The sequence below is a fragment of the Ochotona curzoniae genome, unplaced genomic scaffold (genome assembly GCF_017591425.1).
Source record: "Ochotona curzoniae isolate NIBS_2020 unplaced genomic scaffold, NIBS_Ocur_1.0 contig_1, whole genome shotgun sequence".
NCBI classification, from domain to species: Eukaryota; Metazoa; Chordata; class Mammalia; order Lagomorpha; family Ochotonidae; genus Ochotona; species Ochotona curzoniae.
The window spans coordinates 21818565-21836454 of record NW_024464918.1 but is presented as its reverse complement, the minus strand read 5'-3'; the positions used below and the strand labels follow the sequence as shown (position 1 = coordinate 21836454).

The 17890-nt window shown below is 35.4% G+C and overlaps 1 protein-coding gene across 1 annotated transcript; it reads right to left on the bottom strand.

Moving 5' to 3' along the window:
* Positions 1-784: 784 nt before the first annotated feature.
* Positions 785-6569, bottom strand: LOC121167930 (sperm-associated acrosin inhibitor-like). The gene is made up of 5 exons (XM_040997687.1): positions 6421-6569; positions 5577-5614; positions 4646-4764; positions 3743-3823; positions 785-893 (listed from the first exon to the last, which is right to left on the bottom strand). The coding sequence occupies exons 1-4, from the start codon at positions 6482-6484 to the stop codon at positions 3778-3780; spliced, it is 267 nt and encodes an 88-aa protein (XP_040853621.1). The 5' UTR covers positions 6485-6569; the 3' UTR covers positions 785-893; positions 3743-3777.
* Between the last annotated feature and the right edge of the window lie 11321 nt (positions 6570-17890).

Below are 17890 nucleotides of genomic sequence, written 5' to 3'. Positions count from 1 at the left end.
CAGAAGTGGAACATCCAGGATTCTAACTGGCATGCATTAAGAGATGTTGGCACTGCAGGATGCAGCTCTACAAATTTTACCATAGTATTTGCTCTTAAACAAACTCTTAATAGGCATATCTATTATAACCAGTATGACAAGATTTGGCTACATTTATTAAACTGAAAATTTTCATGCTTATTACAGTGAGATTAGTAACTCAAGTCCTGTTGGGCTACTTTATATTTATGTGGCAACTGGTGGTTGTGGTGTTTCACCACAATGTCTGAATCATCAGACATAAAGTCCACTTTTTCAAAAATTAATATTCCTGTGTGTTTGGCCCTTTCATCAATATAATGAAATCAGTGTAATCATTAGTGTATTGAAACTCACCACTGAGGGAAAATTATCAAAGAACACAAAGGTCTGAAGGAAAAATGCTGTCACTGACTTGGTGTTAAAGGCACTTCAGAATTAATTTAAGTAGTACGATGTATAACATAACAGGATAACATCCAATATGTAATCAAGTGAGCCACTTGCTATATTTTAGTACCTTAAGACATTCATAGATTTCAAATACTATAGCACTGTAGAAAATAAACTGAATTTTTCACACTGCTATAATTCAGTTACATTATTTTACCTTCACTTGGACTGATGCTTCTTTGAAGTATCTGCATGACTTGGGGTTCTAGGCTGTGGAACTGTATCCTGAGGGCAAGCAGATCTGTGGCAGCTACTTAAAGAAGGAGCAGAGCACGTAGACCTGAGCTGGAAGTTCCATGAAAGCATAAGTGGACGCCATTCATTGGTCTTGGCCAGAAGATATTCCTCTGACATCATTCTGTTCTCCATGGGCTTCTTTGGCACTGCTATTCCAAAATCTCAGGTTTATACAATTGCTACTGCTGTATGAAAAGGAAAGACTTTGAGAGGCATTTCTATTGTGTACTGTAGTGAGGTTTCTGAATGAACCATGGAACACAAAACTACCAAATATTGTGTACCTTACAGAGCTGACTACAATAGCTCTAATACATTTGAGGGTCCCCGAATCAAAAAGGATCCTATTGAAAAAACAAGATCATTCAGAAAAGCTCATTTCTGTGTATCCATATATTAGCTCATCAAGTATTGTGGATAGTGGCTACAATGAGCATCCGAACATCTTGCCTCACTTGCAGAGCACCTGCAGTTCCCTTCAAGCATTCCCGTTGGTAAGTTCAGCAGCCGCTCTATCACTGTGTGAGCTGATACGATTCTGACAGTGAATGTCACTGTTGAAGAATGCTAAGTAGCATGAAAGCACATCACGTTCACAACCAACTCTTATTTCTTAATTTTTTTGAATAAGAAGTATATATTCCTGAGCTCAAGAAAAAAGAGAAATATGGGTAAAGCAAAACAATGCCATCAACTAAAAATAACCAGTTTAAGTATTTAGTTTATTGTATTCCATTAATGTTTGATATTTTCAGCTGGCTAGAGTAGGCTTTGTGGATATTTCACACGATGATTTAAATCTTCTGTGGTAATACTAACAGTAAATGCATCCACTAAAATGGCTGTCCTCTAAAAACAAAGTAAAATGAGAATGTGGCAAAACCATGAATTGCTGGGGAAATGTTTTTTTTTTTTTCAGTTTTAACCCTTTTACTATATTTCTGAATAAGCTTTAAACAAATTTGTTTTCTTCTCTGGGTTAAATTCTTCTGATCCCCTTCAAAAGTGGTGAAACAATAAAATTTCCATTAGGCTAGCATTTTTGCACTCATAAGTATTAGTGCAATTAACAGTCTGTGTCCTTGATAAGGTGACACCACTCAACACAGAATTTGTTCAATTGAATGGTGTTTCTTCTAGCACAGAAAAGAGGAATACAACGGCTACTAAAGTCACCATGAAGACTTCCTGGAGATTTTTCCCTCTTCTTCTTTGCATAAACTCAATGTAACTGTGGTGTTTGGTAGGGAAAACATATTTTTACAGCTTTTCCACTGTCCACTCAATTGTTAAGATGGTATTGGGAGCTTTCCCTTCCCTCTTGCCAAGGAAGGACCAATGACCCAAGTCACTGGTTCTTCTAGACATCGCCATCCCCCAGCACTTGGCATGCCCGTTTGAATGAGTTCTAATGTTCTCGTCCAGTTAGAAATACACACAAATACATTCCCTGTTGGGCTTGCTTTGAGTCTTTCTCCCAAAGTCCAGTAACTAACTGATGAATCTGGCCAGCTTGTGTGGCCAGCGGATTGCTGGGGAAATGTAAGACTTTACATCTCTTTACATGATAATCTGTCACATTACTTGAAGTTTCCACATGTAAGTGAGCTATGGAAACATTTCACCAGATAGCTACTTCATTCTAAAAAAAAAATCCATCTAAATAATGACATGCTGATGTTCACATTATTCATAATAGCCAAAAACAAATGATTCAATTGTGTATAAACTGATGAAAAATAACCCCAACGAAGTTTATCAGCACAAAACAAACTAACACATAAATAAGGAAATGCCTGTGTATAACAGCTCAGATGCATATATAGCATTTTCTCGAACTTTGTTTTAAATCTTGCTGAAAACATTAAGGCTGTTAACCCTCTACAATTTTCAGCACCTGTGAATATCTTAAAATGTACTGCATATGAGTGAAACTGACTCTTTTTCATTTGCTTCTTGTCTATATTTACCTATATATTACCTACACACACATATGTACATATATATGTGTAATATAATTATCTATATTTCTACTTAGCTCTATGGTATTTTGACTTTCACTCTGTTGAATGCTTTATTTATTGCAGCAATACCTGTTTGACTGTAATATTAATTTAAAATGTACCTCAAAAATAACAAAAAGTAAAAATTGTAAACTACTAATACAAGGCACAAACACTATGAATTCTTAAATCATTATGCAACTTTAATGCAAAAAGTAAGCATAAAAGACTACACAGTTGTTCATTCTGTTCAGAAAAGGAAAAATCAATATCAAATGCTACAGATTAGTAAGATTAGATGAAGTCAGTAAGAGGGGTTAGCTACAATCAGAAACACTTTCGGGCAGTATTTTAAAGAGTCTAAAATTTGTTTGTGGTATACCATTCTTTCTTTTAAGATTTATTTTATTTTATTTTATTTTTTTTTTTTTGGAAAAGTAGATATACCGAGAGGAGGAAAGACAGAGAGAAAAATCCACTAACTCAAGCCCCAAATGGCAGCAGTGACAAGACCTGAAGCCAGGAGATTCTTCCAGGTCTCCCACATAGGTGCAAGATTCAAGGCTTTGGGCCATGCTTGACTGCTTTCTCAGGCCATAGCCAGGGAGCCAAATGGGAAGTGGGGCAACTGAGACATGAAGCGGTGCCCATATGGATACCAATGCATGCAAAGCAAGGACTTAGGCACTATGCTACCATGTCACACCCATGGTATACCATTCTTAGCAATTTATTTGACAAAGATTAATTTCAATGATCTATGACAATTTAAAAAACTACTGTATACTGATATAAACCTTTTAATTTTTTATAGTCCTTGCCATTATTTCTGTTGAATTATGTTATTACTTTTTATCTGTTGAATTCTTCATGTAGCCTTTCATTATATTATAAATGAAAAAACATTATAGAAATAGCAAAAACATGAAGATAAAAGAAGCTAGTTTGTGGTGATGGTTGTAGAATTCAATACTGGAACTGAAGAGATGCTACTTATTCTACCTGCAGATTCCACTGCAGAGCACGATCACCTTATAGCCAAGAAGACACACAGCTCCATCCAAATTCAGCAGCGTCCATAGTGAACAAATTTCATTTTTTCACCTAAAATCCTGCCAAGGAAAAAAATGAGAATGAAAAGTAAATCATAAAGGAATGGGCTCAACTCTCTAGGAAATGCACCAGAGACATCTCTACAAGAAGTATTTGAACTTGGGTAAATAATGGAGAAGATGTGCTTCTTTTTTTTTAAGAATCTGGACAATTCCCAGCACCAGTTTTACATATGTTGGCTTCAGGGACAACTAAACCTTTCCATTTATTTAGTCTCTCTCAGTCTTGGAATTGGCCAACACTTGAGAAAGGAGAGGACTAGGAATCACATAAGTGCTCCTTGAGAAGATGACATTCGGGCTTAAGCAAGTTCCAGGACTGTTACAAGGGAAAACAACACAGAGTTGGGGGGAACGGGCAAAGGCTAACAAACACTCCTTCAGAAGGAGAGTGAGAAAATAGGGCACTCTTGCTGCCCTACAATCCAAAGAAGCTTTCAGAGAATTGCCTTGTGATTTCTGAATGCACCAACGGTTTCTAATTCACTGTACCTGTACTTTTTTTGTGTGTGTGGATTCATCAAAACTTGCCGTGTAGCCTCAAGATTTCAGCATTTCATAACACTGGTGTGTAGTATACTACTAATAAAGTGTAACAAAATTAGTTTCCACAGCTCTAGGAAATCCAGCATGATTATATAGAGGGATAAGAGCCAACGAATTTTTTAAGAAATGTAAACCTCAAGGAAAGATACAAGTGCTGGATGCACATCTTTATAGTTACTTTGTATATATACCATGTCTCAAGCATCAATATCATAAACTAATGTAATGCTGTCTTCATTCGTTTCAATGAGCAAATATGTATGATTATGTTCTTACTTATTTTCGCTGCAGAAAACACACTTATTACGGTACGTTCGGCCATTGGATGCGCAGACTGGGTTAACCTCACTGGTGCAAGCACGTTGCTTTTTAAACACATATAAAAAACAATCTGGCTGAAAAATATTGAAACTGCATGAAATTTATCAGACAACAAATATCTAGACAAAATATTCTCTAATTCTAACATGAAATACCACACATCAAAAGCAGAATAAAGAACATATGCTAGGTTCAACCATACATAAACTTTAGTATAACTAAAACTTACTTTTAAAAATTATCAATATTTTATATCTCTACTTATTGAGAAAAAGCCAATGCAATTTTGACATTATCCAGGGATTCTCTCCCTTCTGCTAGCTCACATGATTTCTTTTATCATACCAATAAGTATCAAAACTATATTTTCTATCTTTTTGTCCACTTCTGTTTCTATAATTTCACTGCTCCACAAAACACAAACAGCATGGTTGTCACAGTATAAGAATTTACATGAGTAAAACACTGTTTTATATTTTATAACCTACATTTTAGATAAACCTTTTCCATTGGAATGTTGAGAGCTTTAATTTTTTTTTCCACCATTATAATAATCTACTCTGCACATACATGGATGTTAAAAGATAATTGTCCTGTTGCTTTAAAAAATGTGCATTTGTTTGCTGAACAAGATGGACTCACTCAGATAGCTGGTTGAAACAACATTGATTCCCTCAAATAGGTTTTGCAAAAACAGGATTTGTAGTTTTTTTATCTTATCAAGAAGAAGTTGAATGATTTTGTTCAAAACACACAATGACATTATATTTTGATGATTTGAGGGAACATTTTGTCTATTTTTTTTTGCTAAAATTTGTTAACATTTACAACACAAAAATGTGAATAATTTATATTTTCAGCTGCTGCAACAGGCACATTGTCTTACCTTTCGTTCGTTACCTGATTTAACAAATAAGGAAGTTTCTAGAAAAGAATGAAGAAAAATACACACATGAAAGAAACTAAAAAAAAAGTCATGAAACTTTCAGCTAGTAGCTGAGTATGTCTCTAATTTACAGAGTTATCAAAATAATACTTGTACTAAGAATGAAAAATGAAAATAATGTTATTTCTTATGGCAGTAGTAAAATCTCAGTTCATAAACTTTACTTTAAAATAATTTTAAATCCTAAATCAATCACATATTACTTGAAACATTTTTCATTATTTCTGCAGCTTTATAACTGATATCTTTATCAAAAGAGACAATGCTTTACGTGATTTATTCAAACATGAAGCTTGCACAGTACTTCATGAATTAAATAACTGTTCTAATTGTGTACTTTAACTCAGTGCCCTACAGAATGATTTTTGCTAAGGTTCAAATAATACTGTAAGTTGAAGTGTCTGTGTGTATTTTTTTTTCACAAATAGGTTTGACTTCAGGAGACTCGGAGTAAGAAAGAGATCAGTCTCACTCACACTCTAAAGTAGCCATAAGCAGAATACCACTTCCCAAAGGAAAGTTCTTGCTTTTTCAGTCAAGAATTAATAAAGGTAATTAACAAATATCTGTATCTTAACTCATTCTTTCTCCATTTCTCCACTATAAGGAGTAAAGAAGTATTGACGTAACTTTAGAAAGACACGGGTTCCATATCTGTTTAGTTACTAGTCAAACATTATCAACCTAATACAGTCTGTCTCCCTATGCCTAAAGAGGAGTAAATGTTGTTTTAACTTTCTAGGATATGAAATGTGTCTCACTCAGAACGAAAAAATACACTCACCACAATAAAGGAAGATGGAGATCATGATGAAAACAACTTTAATCCATGAGGAGTAGAAAGACATTTTTTGCAAGTCTGTGAGTGAAAATTTCTGGCTGTTAACTTATGAACCAGAATCAATTCTACAACATTTTACGTCCAAACAGAATCAGATTCCACACATGGAAACACTCCTACTGGTAAATGAACTGCCCTAAACCCCTAGATTTCTGATGAACGGCAATTATTTTCCTTTTTATACTTCCAAGTCTAACATGAACACAACAAGTCTCAAAGCTCCTGTGAGAGATCCACGTCCATTTTGAACAGGTAAACATTAGATGCTTGCTTTCCCAACCCTTTGTCTTAGCTCAGAAGTAACAGGTCTACATTTCAGGAAACATACACTGTTGAAAACAGAAAGTGCCTTCAGTTGGCACTCTCTGGGAACACTCCTTGCAGCCATGCTCCACACTAACTCCAGCTCCCCAGATCTGCCCGTGACTTACCTCATGCAGAGACCTCATGGGAATCGAGGCCACCAGCTCTGCAGACTGTGACTATTTTGTTCACCCCCCTCCTCAGTTGCCACCTTCCCACTAAGTCTCTTTCATTGATATGTGAGGGAGGGAAACAATGGGAATGAGGGAGATGCTCTGGGCAAACATGGTATAGAGGTATTGTGTGTTCTCTCTGGGAGCTGCAAAATAGGTCATGATGTACCCAGACGATGAAGAAGAGAGAAAACAATTAGCGTTAGTATAGATCCTAAGATAAGAAAGTAATAGGAAATCACCCATGCAACTGAATAAAAAAGGAGCAAAACTAGTGAAACAAGACAATAAAACTTCTGTTATCTCTAACTACATATTCCCTTAGATTCTGGCAACAAAATGTGGTAAACCAAATTGAGATTTTTCAATGTTTAATGTGAAATTTTATAACATTTTGAGGTAACTGAAGGTTAAGCTTGGAAGAAAAAGATAGGAGGACTGTCTGAATACAGTTTCTGTAATGGAACTTCTATACTGCACAATTTCCTGAAGGCCTTGACATGGGCACAAGATTTTTTTTTATAAGGGATTTTTTTCATACAAAAGACTAATACGTTTATAAAAAGGTGTTGAACATCACTTACCATCATCAGAAAAGTGATCTTCAATTCGATAATGAGATACAACCTCATACTAATTCACAAGGATATTATTTTTTAAAAAAGCAACAGAGCCGGCAGGGAAGTACAAAAACTGGAATAGTTGTGAACTATTGGAAATAAAGTAAACTGGCACAACCATAATGGAAAACTCACAATCTATAGTTTGTCAGTGAATGGTGGTACCAATGAGAGTTATGACTTAATTACCAATAAAGTGGGTCTCCCACCAGGTGGCAGGGGGCAAAAGGATTGATTCATGGTCCGCTGAGCCAAATGCTCACGCTTAATAGTGCAGCATTGTTAAATGTCATTATTCTCCAACCCAATCAACCAACACATCCAGTTACAACCTATATTAGAGAAGCTCATTTTATTAACAATCTGGCTTTTAAGTTTGTATGGGGCTAGAGGGTGATGCTACACTGTGGCATAACACTTTATCTTGCCAGTATCTCATATCAGATTGCCACTTTATATCTCAATCATACCTCTTCCAATACCAGCTTTGTGCTCTTATGTTGGGAAAGGAATTAATGATGGTCCAAGTACTCAGTCCCACTTACCCACATGGAACATTTCTTCTGCTTTTTTTTTTTTTTTGCATATCTGTTACTTTATCTTCAAAACACAGAAACATTTGTGAACCAACAAGCTTGTATGAAAAGACAAAGCACCTAGAATAGCTAACACCATAAAATGTAGAGAAACAATGAGGGATAATTCAAGCTATCTCAGTGTAAGACTTCCTGTAAAGTTATACTAATAGAGACATTGTGAGAGAAATCCACATTTAACCTGAGCCATAATAAAGTCACTACTGAATGACAATTTCAATGCAAAATATGAAGGAAAATTTGGCTATCCTTTAAGCATAATTATTTGAAAATGCTATGGTGCACAAAATTAATTAGCAGGAAAATCCATGAGGAATTTTATTGTCTTACTGAGGAATTTTTCTTGAAACTAATCCTTGTCTTACTAAAATAAAAGATCCCAAAAGTTGATGAGAAAGAAAAACCTGTAATTACATCACCATATGGAAACTGCCTTTAATATTTTGCGTATTATTGTCCATTGACTTTTACATTTGCCCTGAATTCATAGTGTACTTTTATGTGTAAATATACTAATTTCATATTCTGAATAAAGTACATCTTGTTATTCAGTTGCTGCTTTACTCAATTAATGCTTCATTCAATTATTCAACTGATGCGTTAGGGTAAAGAGCAATCCAGGTATTTTTAGTTTTAACTAATACTCTAGTAATGTACTGTGCATTCACCTGTGAATATATTAAATTATAGATACAAAGAATAGTCATTAATTGTAACCCTTTATAAAAAACACAAAGAACAATAATGGCACATTTGAACAGGTAAAACTATTTAACATTTTGCTCATTAAAACATTTATGATTAAAAACTGCGCTATGCTATATTCAAACACAAAATTAAGACTGTAGTTTTTCAGGTTGTTATTGAAAAATTGAACACTGGGAATAAAGATCCTTCAGTTGCAGGTTGTTAGTGTTGGAAAAGACCCATGACCACCTTAAGTACCACAGATGTGTTCACTTGATCATCAAGGAATTAAAGACGCTAATGAAGGAGATTCTAGTTGATTGTAGAATCCAGCATAAACGGGGTTGCAATGGAAGACACAGAAATGTGTAGGTCAGGATGACCGACAAACGCCATAACGAATGAATGAAATTGCACCTTTACTCTCTCTAGAAAGGAGAGGACAAGGAGAAGAAAAATAAATGATGGAAAGAACATTTTAAACTCACTGAGTAATGCATAAAACACTTCTTAATGAGGTTCTGAACATGGGACAGTTCAGAGTCTGTTTTCCAATTCCACATGCAGATTGGTCCTACTAGCTCTCTAGCTTTGCACAAGGTTTGTTGGCCTCTTCTTCATCCTAGTTTGATTCCATCTTGGGACTTGCTCATCCACGGAAGAGGACAGGATAAGGATTTGTTTGAGTGCATCTCCAGGGGCAGAAGCCAGTTTGCTGGTTACACATACAAGGGCTTCATTGGAGGAAGCACCTGTGAGTGATGGCAATGGTGGGATAGATAGGAAGCCTGGCAGAACATTTCACAGCAAACTCATTCAGAGTGCAGAAAATAGGGCTGGAGATTCAGTGGAATGTTCCAGAATGTCCTGTAGTCGAAGGAAGAACTGAGGGATGTCATCAAACTCGGAAGGAGTCCTTGTTAGAAATTTGGGGACCAATGTGAGGGATTTCTCAGTTCTGCATTCAGCAGTCAGCAGTAACTAGCAACAATCAAACTAAGTTAAATTCAGTGATTTATGTATTTGTATTTGAAAAGCCAAATACAAAACTTCCTTTAAACTACCTTTAGAAACAGAGCTTCAGGGAGAGGTTGAATTGTGTTCTTGTGGTTTTTACGAAAATAGATACTATAACTGTCTTCAGCACGTCTCTCCTAGGTCATCAGAAAGATTTTTTTTTTTTACTATCATTTTGTGGTGGTCTCTCTATTTCTGTCGAGGAGTTGCTGGTTAATCTGCTATTCTTACCGCTTTGCACTGCAGAACATGCATATATTCCCATAAGTCTGGCGATTGCTTGCGCAGACTGGATCAAACTCTTTGGTGCAAATGTAGTTTGAATACCTCTGACAGGTTGGCTATTGAACAGAAAAAGCCATCACTGAATTTATTAGATAACAAAGTTTTTAACAAATTTTTTCATCATTGCCAAACAAAATTCCAGGTACAGAAATGGAATAATTCTATTTTGCTTCGAATTTTAGCAATAAAAATTGAGGTACCCATGAGTCAGCTAAGCATGAAATACTGCTGTTATACTTAACAAACCCAATATTAATTCTAAAAAGCAATAGATGTAACTGAATTCATTTTTTTTATAATTCAGCAACCTCCTTTCCCTTTATTCTCACCTCAGTTTATCCTCAGGTCAAATGTGCTGAATTATTATGTGAAACAAGAAATCATAAAACCAATCCTTCTTTGTCTTTTTAAATAGTATATTTGTATCCATTTATTTATTTGTTTGTAAATAATAAGTGTACCACCATACGCAACTCTATTTTAACATTTAATTTCTCATATGCTTTCCATGTTAGCTAGTTATATCTTAATAATGTATTCTTACATGATATAATTTTCATAACTTCTTTGGTCTTTAGCTAGATGTTTAGAAATGTAATTCATTTTCTTCTCTCACATATAATACTGTAAAATATTAATATATTAAAATTATAACTTTATTCATCCATAAGGGTATAATTGTGTTACTGTTTCTGTTGGTCCTCTTGCTTCTGAGGCTGTATGATTCTACTTGAACAATCTTTCACATATATTAGATGCTGAATACAACATAGCTTATGCTCACTCATGGAATTTTTTGAAACTGATGAGTTTTATCTTGTCAGTAAAGCCAAATGGTTTTATACCTTTGGAAAAATTAAATGTATATACCTTAGTGTAACATAGCAGGTTTTTCAATAATGTTTTCATAATGTTTTGTGTTTTTATATTAGTTTGTTTGATGCCTGTATAGTTTGTTGTTATATATTCTATTATTGTTTACCATTTCCAACTTAAAAATTAATCATTATTAACGTACTGCTAGGCGATATTCTGTTCGATAGTTAAAAGAAGGTTCTGCAAACAAAAAACAGAAGAGGAATTTAAAAAAGAAGAAGAACATGGAGACAATAGCATACGCTATGCTGTGAATTACCTACATTTAGTAGCAGAAACCTATGTAAATTGTGTACTGATACTAATGTAGGCAAGTATAAAATGAGAGTTTTAGTAGTATTAAAATACCAAGCACACAAAATGATTTACAAATCTTGGAATACTATGTAATTTAAAAATCCATATGATGTTTGAAAATGGCATTTACTCTTTTATAATATTACACTAAATTCTCCTTATTGGCTTTCTTTTCACATTCTTATAGAATAGTTTTTCCATTTTTTTCTGAAAGACAGCCTAGTCAAAGAAGATAATGAGTGCATTACAGCCACATAACATGTCACATAAATAATCTGCAAGATTTTCATTACTATTTAACACATTAGTGTTCAACTGTAATATGAAGGCTCTGATTCCTCATAATTACTTTACTCTAAAAAGCAAGAATACCGTGGGATTTTAAGAAAATAATTTATCAGCAAACAGATCAATGAATACTCTTCTAAAATGAGGCCTTGATCTAAAACAATACATAAAACAATGGATTGCCAAAAAATGCCAGGTGTAAAGACTTATGATTGTGTACACTTGGCATTTAACCATCATGGAATGTGAACATAAGAGCAAAAATGACACGCAAATATCTTTCATCCCAGAGGAATAAAAGTGTAAGGTCTACTGCCCAGTCTAAATACTTCTTTAGCTTTAAAATACACAATGAAAGAAAAGTGATCCACAGCTACAATTTGAAAAAGACATCCGAAACACGTCCTGTCTTATTTCACCAGCTGACAGCTTGCAAACCCTGAAAGACAATCTTGTCCAATCACTAATTAAAACAATGGCTTGCTACATTTCATGTACGCAAAATGCTTCACTCAAAGTTTGAGATATACTCACCACAATGTAGAAAGAATGTCAAGGAAATGATGAAAACTGCTGTGATCCATGGTGAGAAGAAAGGCATTGTAGCAAGTCTGTGGAAGAAAACTTTAACAATGTTTATAGCATAGGAATCAGTGCTCCTTGTCCACAGCATTCTCTCTCATAGTTGAAAGCACCATTCATATTCCACCTCCTCTCCCCTCCCTCATGTTCTCCCCATCCTCAGATACTAAAGCACACATCATGTGCACACAGGGCCTCCTAGGAACTTAGAGAACCCCAGGAAAAGTCTCCTGGAACATTTACAAAGGAGTGGCTTATGCTCCTCATCCTCTGGGTCAGGCCACAGATAATCTCCCACCTGTAAGGAATTGTTCACAGCAGAACCTCAGATTTTATTCAGAAAGTCACAACAGGACTTGGAAAAGAAAAGACATGAAGGTTCTCACAGCAATGCTGAAAACCAGAGTGCTGCTCTCCATATGCCACCTGACCTACCTGGAGGTGGAGCGCAGTGCAGTGTGTGGGCAACAGCTCCAGACACTGTGTGTTTTATTCACCCTTTCTTCTCAGTCACATGCACCCAGTGCAAGAGTTTTCTTGATAGGCCTCTTGGTAGGGAGCTTCATGGGTAAAGGGCTGCCAACTGGCAGATAGGAGGGACAGGGATAATTTGTATCTTTCCTGGAGGTCATAAAGTATCTAATAAGAAATATTTCTCCTATTTCTCAATAGATCTTCCCTAAGCAAGAGGTTTGGGAAAATTTTGACCACATGCATTGTAAAATATGGGGTGAGACTGGAAATGTCCAATGACTGAAAAAAAAAATGTAAGTGGTAATATATTTCTAACTACTGTGCAACAATAGCCAACAGAAACAACTGAAGAAAAGGAAGAATACATTTGGGAAATTCTACATAGACAACTACCTGCTGTGAGGCCATATCAGACTTAATAGAGATTTCATTCTATTGGATCTCTGAGTTTGAGTTAAATATAGATTCATATAATAAGACTGCAATTATTAATGTAGAGTGTTCTTGTGTGCCCATCAAACATTTCCCTAAACAGGAACATCTTGTTAAAAATACATTACAAATTAAATCAGAAAGAGATATTACCTGGCTACCTTTTACCAGCGTTCAGTTATATCCCCAGCATATGAATCAATGGTTTGTGCATGAGGCCTGGGCATGGCATATTTGAAAATCTCACAGATGAGTATCAGGGCAACCAGAGCTGGAAAACAAGATAGATATGAACAGCTCCAAGAAGATTCAAGAAAGTCTGGAAAGTATGGCTGAGACCATTCTGGGCAATGCCATACTTTAGAAGTTGAGCACATTCTGTCTCCATCCCAGAGTCAACTGGAAACCACAGTGGGATTTCATTGAACTAATCTTCACATTCTGGTTTCTCCAGCAATTTTGGAAACTGAAATCCTTAATTCAAACCCACCCACTTCAGAGTAAACTTGACAGCTTATTCAGAAATTTTAACACAGAATCTTGATTTTGAATTACAGAAGAATAATTTCTGTCCCACACATTTCACAAATATTAGAGATACAAGTCATTATCATGTCACCTGTATCTTTCATGCAATTAAACGTGATATTTAGCAAAGAATATTTGGCTATAGCACTGTTCCACACCAGTTGAATGAAATGTGAAGCAAAATTAACTGAAGTTTAGATATGGCAAGGGTGCAAGAAAGTAGAAAGGATCATTTTTGACAAAAGGCATTAGTGAAAGTGGAATTGGATCCTTGCCATATATCATACATGAAATGAAAGCATAAATTCTACCACTTGTAACAATATGGTTTCAACTAGAGAACATTCTGCTCATTGATATAAGTCAGTCCCAAAAGGACAAATACCATGTCACCTCTGATACAAGGCTGCTTACATGCAAAGTATATAGGTAAATATGTCTATTCATACATTCAGCTAGAGGAACTGTATAATGGAGACTACCATACCAAGAAGTGAAGACATGCTACTCCTGAATAAAAGATGGATTCCTAATGAAACTTAAATATATCTTGACACTAGAATGATAGGCTTTCTATCACGGTCTATACCTACAACATCATGATACTCTTAAATACCAGAATGATGGACTTGTAACAGTTGTAGGACTATTCTATTGCAATAATATAAGGGAAATCACTTGGGAGGAGTGGAAACAGAGAGAGGGTAAGACAAAAATCCCTGAGCCTATGGAAATGCATCATGAAAATCAAAAAAGAAAAAAAAAGTTCAGCTTATATTTAGTAGTCTCAGTTTTTAGCTAAAGCAGAGATTTAATGCTAACCTAATACAAGATGGTCCTCACAGTTTGGTGAAATTGGATATTATAAAAAGTCACGGACTTCAAAATTTTGGCAACAAAATAAATTATTATTATTATCATCATTATTATTTGAGAGGCAGAGAGAGAAATACAACAAAAAGAGCCAAGTGCTTCTATTCACTGGTTCATTCCAGAAAGCTCATGATTGCTGGGGCTGGGTGAGACTAACGCCTGGCACCAGAAACTCAGTATGTTTGATAAGGATCCTAATGGTCGATTCACCATTTGCTCCCTCTGAAGTTCTGCATTAGGTAGAAGCTGGAGTCAGGAACAACAGCAGAACTTGAACCCAGACACTCTGATACAGCATGCAGGTGTCTTAAATACGCAAGTGTGTTAACTGGCATCTCAAATACCATCTTAATCCTTAAGCCAAACACTCGTGCTCTAACTTACCTTTTAATTCCCTTATTCTATGAACTCTTTGTGTATACGTCATACTAGCTAGATACCACTGGCCTCAGCTGTTATGGCTGATTTCTGTAATTTAGTAGTAGAATGTGGCTATAGTCATTAAGCAAACTATTAACATGTAGGCTATTAAATATATGGGTTTTCTTAATATTCTACGTGGCATCATAACTAGCACATCTGAACTCTCTGGGTAGGTTGTTACCAGTGGTAGGTAGCCTTGTCTCTTTGTAATTCATATTATTTTCTATGTGGGACATGATGTGACAAAGCTTGGCAAGCGCTGCTCTCCACATGTGTATTAATTGAATTCTGAAGAATGAGAATCTACTCTCAAGTTTTATTCAATAAATACAACGAAGTGATGGTTACATAGCATATTTTGAAGCTCTTGCTAATATTCCCTTTGTTTCGTACTATCACATTCTTCAAGTCTTTGTCATTCACCGACTTGGTTTGGACAGCTGCAGTCTAGTTTCTAAGTACCTGGAAAAGTAATGTAGGAAATTCATCAAAGGGTAAATCCTGGCAGTGCTTCCTTCAAAACACACCAAGAAGCTGGTGCCTTATCCCCACCATCTAAATAGGTTTCTCTCTTGAAACAAAGCAGTCTCCTCACTGCTCTCTTAAGGTCTCTGTGTTTATTCTCAGTGTAACATCCTACAGAAATGCCTGATTAAAAAAATCACTTTCTTGTTCAAATAATGTCATTGTTCCCTTGCTTTTATGCTGGCAGGGCCTGTATAATGCCTGCCAACGCCTGTACCAGTGGTTCTTCACCTTCCGTCACTTCTGCTTCACTGTTGCTGCGCAACAATCTAACAGCAAAAATGATTCTTTCTCTTTGATACTAGTAACAGCTGATATTTTTATCATTGTCTCTTACCCGTCTGCTCCAGCCACACTGGTCTGCCCATTCCCACTGCTTCCCAAGTGAAAGATCAGAATGTAGCTCCTTATTCTTAGCCTACACCTGGTTATTGTACCCATTTAATAGGTAAAACAGTGAATGGAAGATCTTTCTCTTTTTTCTCTCTCTTCTCTTCAAAAGGAAAGTTACAACTTTAGCATATGAGTTTGTGTATAGCTTCTCAGAGTGAAAAACAAAAGATCCTATGCAAATAAACCTAATGAATGGATATATTGCCACAGTTAATCTTATACCTCTTGCCTCTGATTTAACTTTATCTTTCCATGTTGTGGCTTTTTTTTTCTCCTTTTGAACTCTCCATGTACCAATAACATCCTACAGATTTGAGGAGGGGATTGGGGGAAGAAACCTGAGGTGGCCTAACTGGAAGAAATGTCCTTTGTAATACTTTAAAATCAGTGTGATACCAAACAGGGCAGAAATGAACATGCACATGTGGACACACACACACACACACACACACACACACACACTTGCAAAATTCAATTATTAACTCTTAAAAGCAGTCTAATACATTTTATATTATAGACCCTGATGCATTAATGAGTTGTAAAGTCAAATCAGGTTATAAACTATACAGTGAAGTGAAAAACAAGAAAAAGTAAAATAGAAAATATTATAATGTATCACAAAGCATGATAATTGTGTTAAAATTTTTAAGATATGTATTTGCATCTATTTGTTCTTTGAATGCAATTTAAAATATATTTTATAAGATGGGCTGCAATCAAAAAATAAAAGCCCCATTATGAATATATAAGATTTGAGTAAATTCTGACTGTGAGATACCATACTTCTATGCTGATTTTTTTTTTTTAGGCTCTGAGAATATGCCTTTTCTGTCTTCTAAGAAACAGAAAAAAGCCAAACATTTCTAATGAAAGTAGCCTTTAGTTAAGGACTCAATTATCTTTTAACAGTAGGCCTTTGATCATTCCTGTCTAACTCAGGCAAGCAGAATAAAGTGTTCTATTCATTTGCTATCTTGTGTGGAACAGGTTCCTTCTGTTCTTCTAATATCAATCCCACACATGATAAGATTATCAACTGCCACATCTCCTGGCTGATGGTCTTTCTACTTCCTGGATATTGCTTGCCTTGTTTTCTTTACTTTCTTTACTTCACTACTACAAAACTAAATTTTATCAATTTCTTTGTGTTTGGTAAAACAAAACAAGTAGTAATTTAATAAAGTTAGGTTTCTAGTGGTATCTTAAAGACCTAACAGCTATACATTAATTGGAATAATGCTGAACTACTAAAAAATTGTAGCTTGCTTTTATTAAAATTCTAAGACTCATAAATTCTAGTGCCATTCCTTTGGCTTATTGTAATGTAGGCACTTAGTAGGTTATGAATAAGGACTAGAAGAATAAGTCCAAATTCCGATCCTCATTATTCATTTCCTGCTAATATCTAGATAATATCCATGACATGGTGAGCCTAATAGTACAATACTAGGATATTCCAAAAGTTTGTAGGAGTGGAATTAAAATATAAGCTTTATCTGGTACCATTTTAAAGAATACATGTACATAAGGTGTCAAGAAAAAGTTCATGAAAAAAGCACAATTAGAAAAATTTATGTAAGGTATTCAAAATGTTTATGCCCAAATAATCTTAAAAATCAATTTTCCATCAAAATTTTCAAGCACCCTTATATGACACAGAAATAGTAATATTGCATCGCCTGATCACCTCTAAGTCATTTCACTCTTTACTTCCATTCACTGAGTGTCTTAAGCTTTCGTTCTTTATCACTATATTCACAGCACACCTGAACTAGGCTTGGGTCACAAACTGAGCCAATGGAAGGAAGTGACTTCATCTAGACACCATCTTTACTACTACAGAGCCTACACACCTCTGTCCATGTCTCCAAACTGCTCTCCTATGCTTGGTTGTGTCTATCAATATGACATACACTATGGACGGAGGAAACGAGGAGTAAGCAAAAGCTGTGACAAAGCCATAATGCCCACATCTACTTTCAAGGAGCCTCTGAGTTAGAATCTTCTTCATGGAAACTTCAGGGACTCCTTACATTACCAG

What these genes read in the sequence shown, in the direction of transcription:
- LOC121167930 (XM_040997687.1), bottom strand. Translation starts at nt 6,484, where the DNA reads ATGTCTTTCTACTCCTCATGGATTAAAGTTGTTTTCATCATGATCTCC. An exon ending in CTCCATCTTCCTTTATTGTG is followed by an intron (nt 5,615 to 6,420) that starts GTGAGTGTATTT and finishes ATTCTTTTCTAG; the next exon opens with AAACTTCCTTATTTGTTAAA. An exon ending in AATCAGGTAACGAACGAAAG is followed by an intron (nt 4,765 to 5,576) that starts GTAAGACAATGT and finishes AATATTTTTCAG; the next exon opens with CCAGATTGTTTTTTATATGT.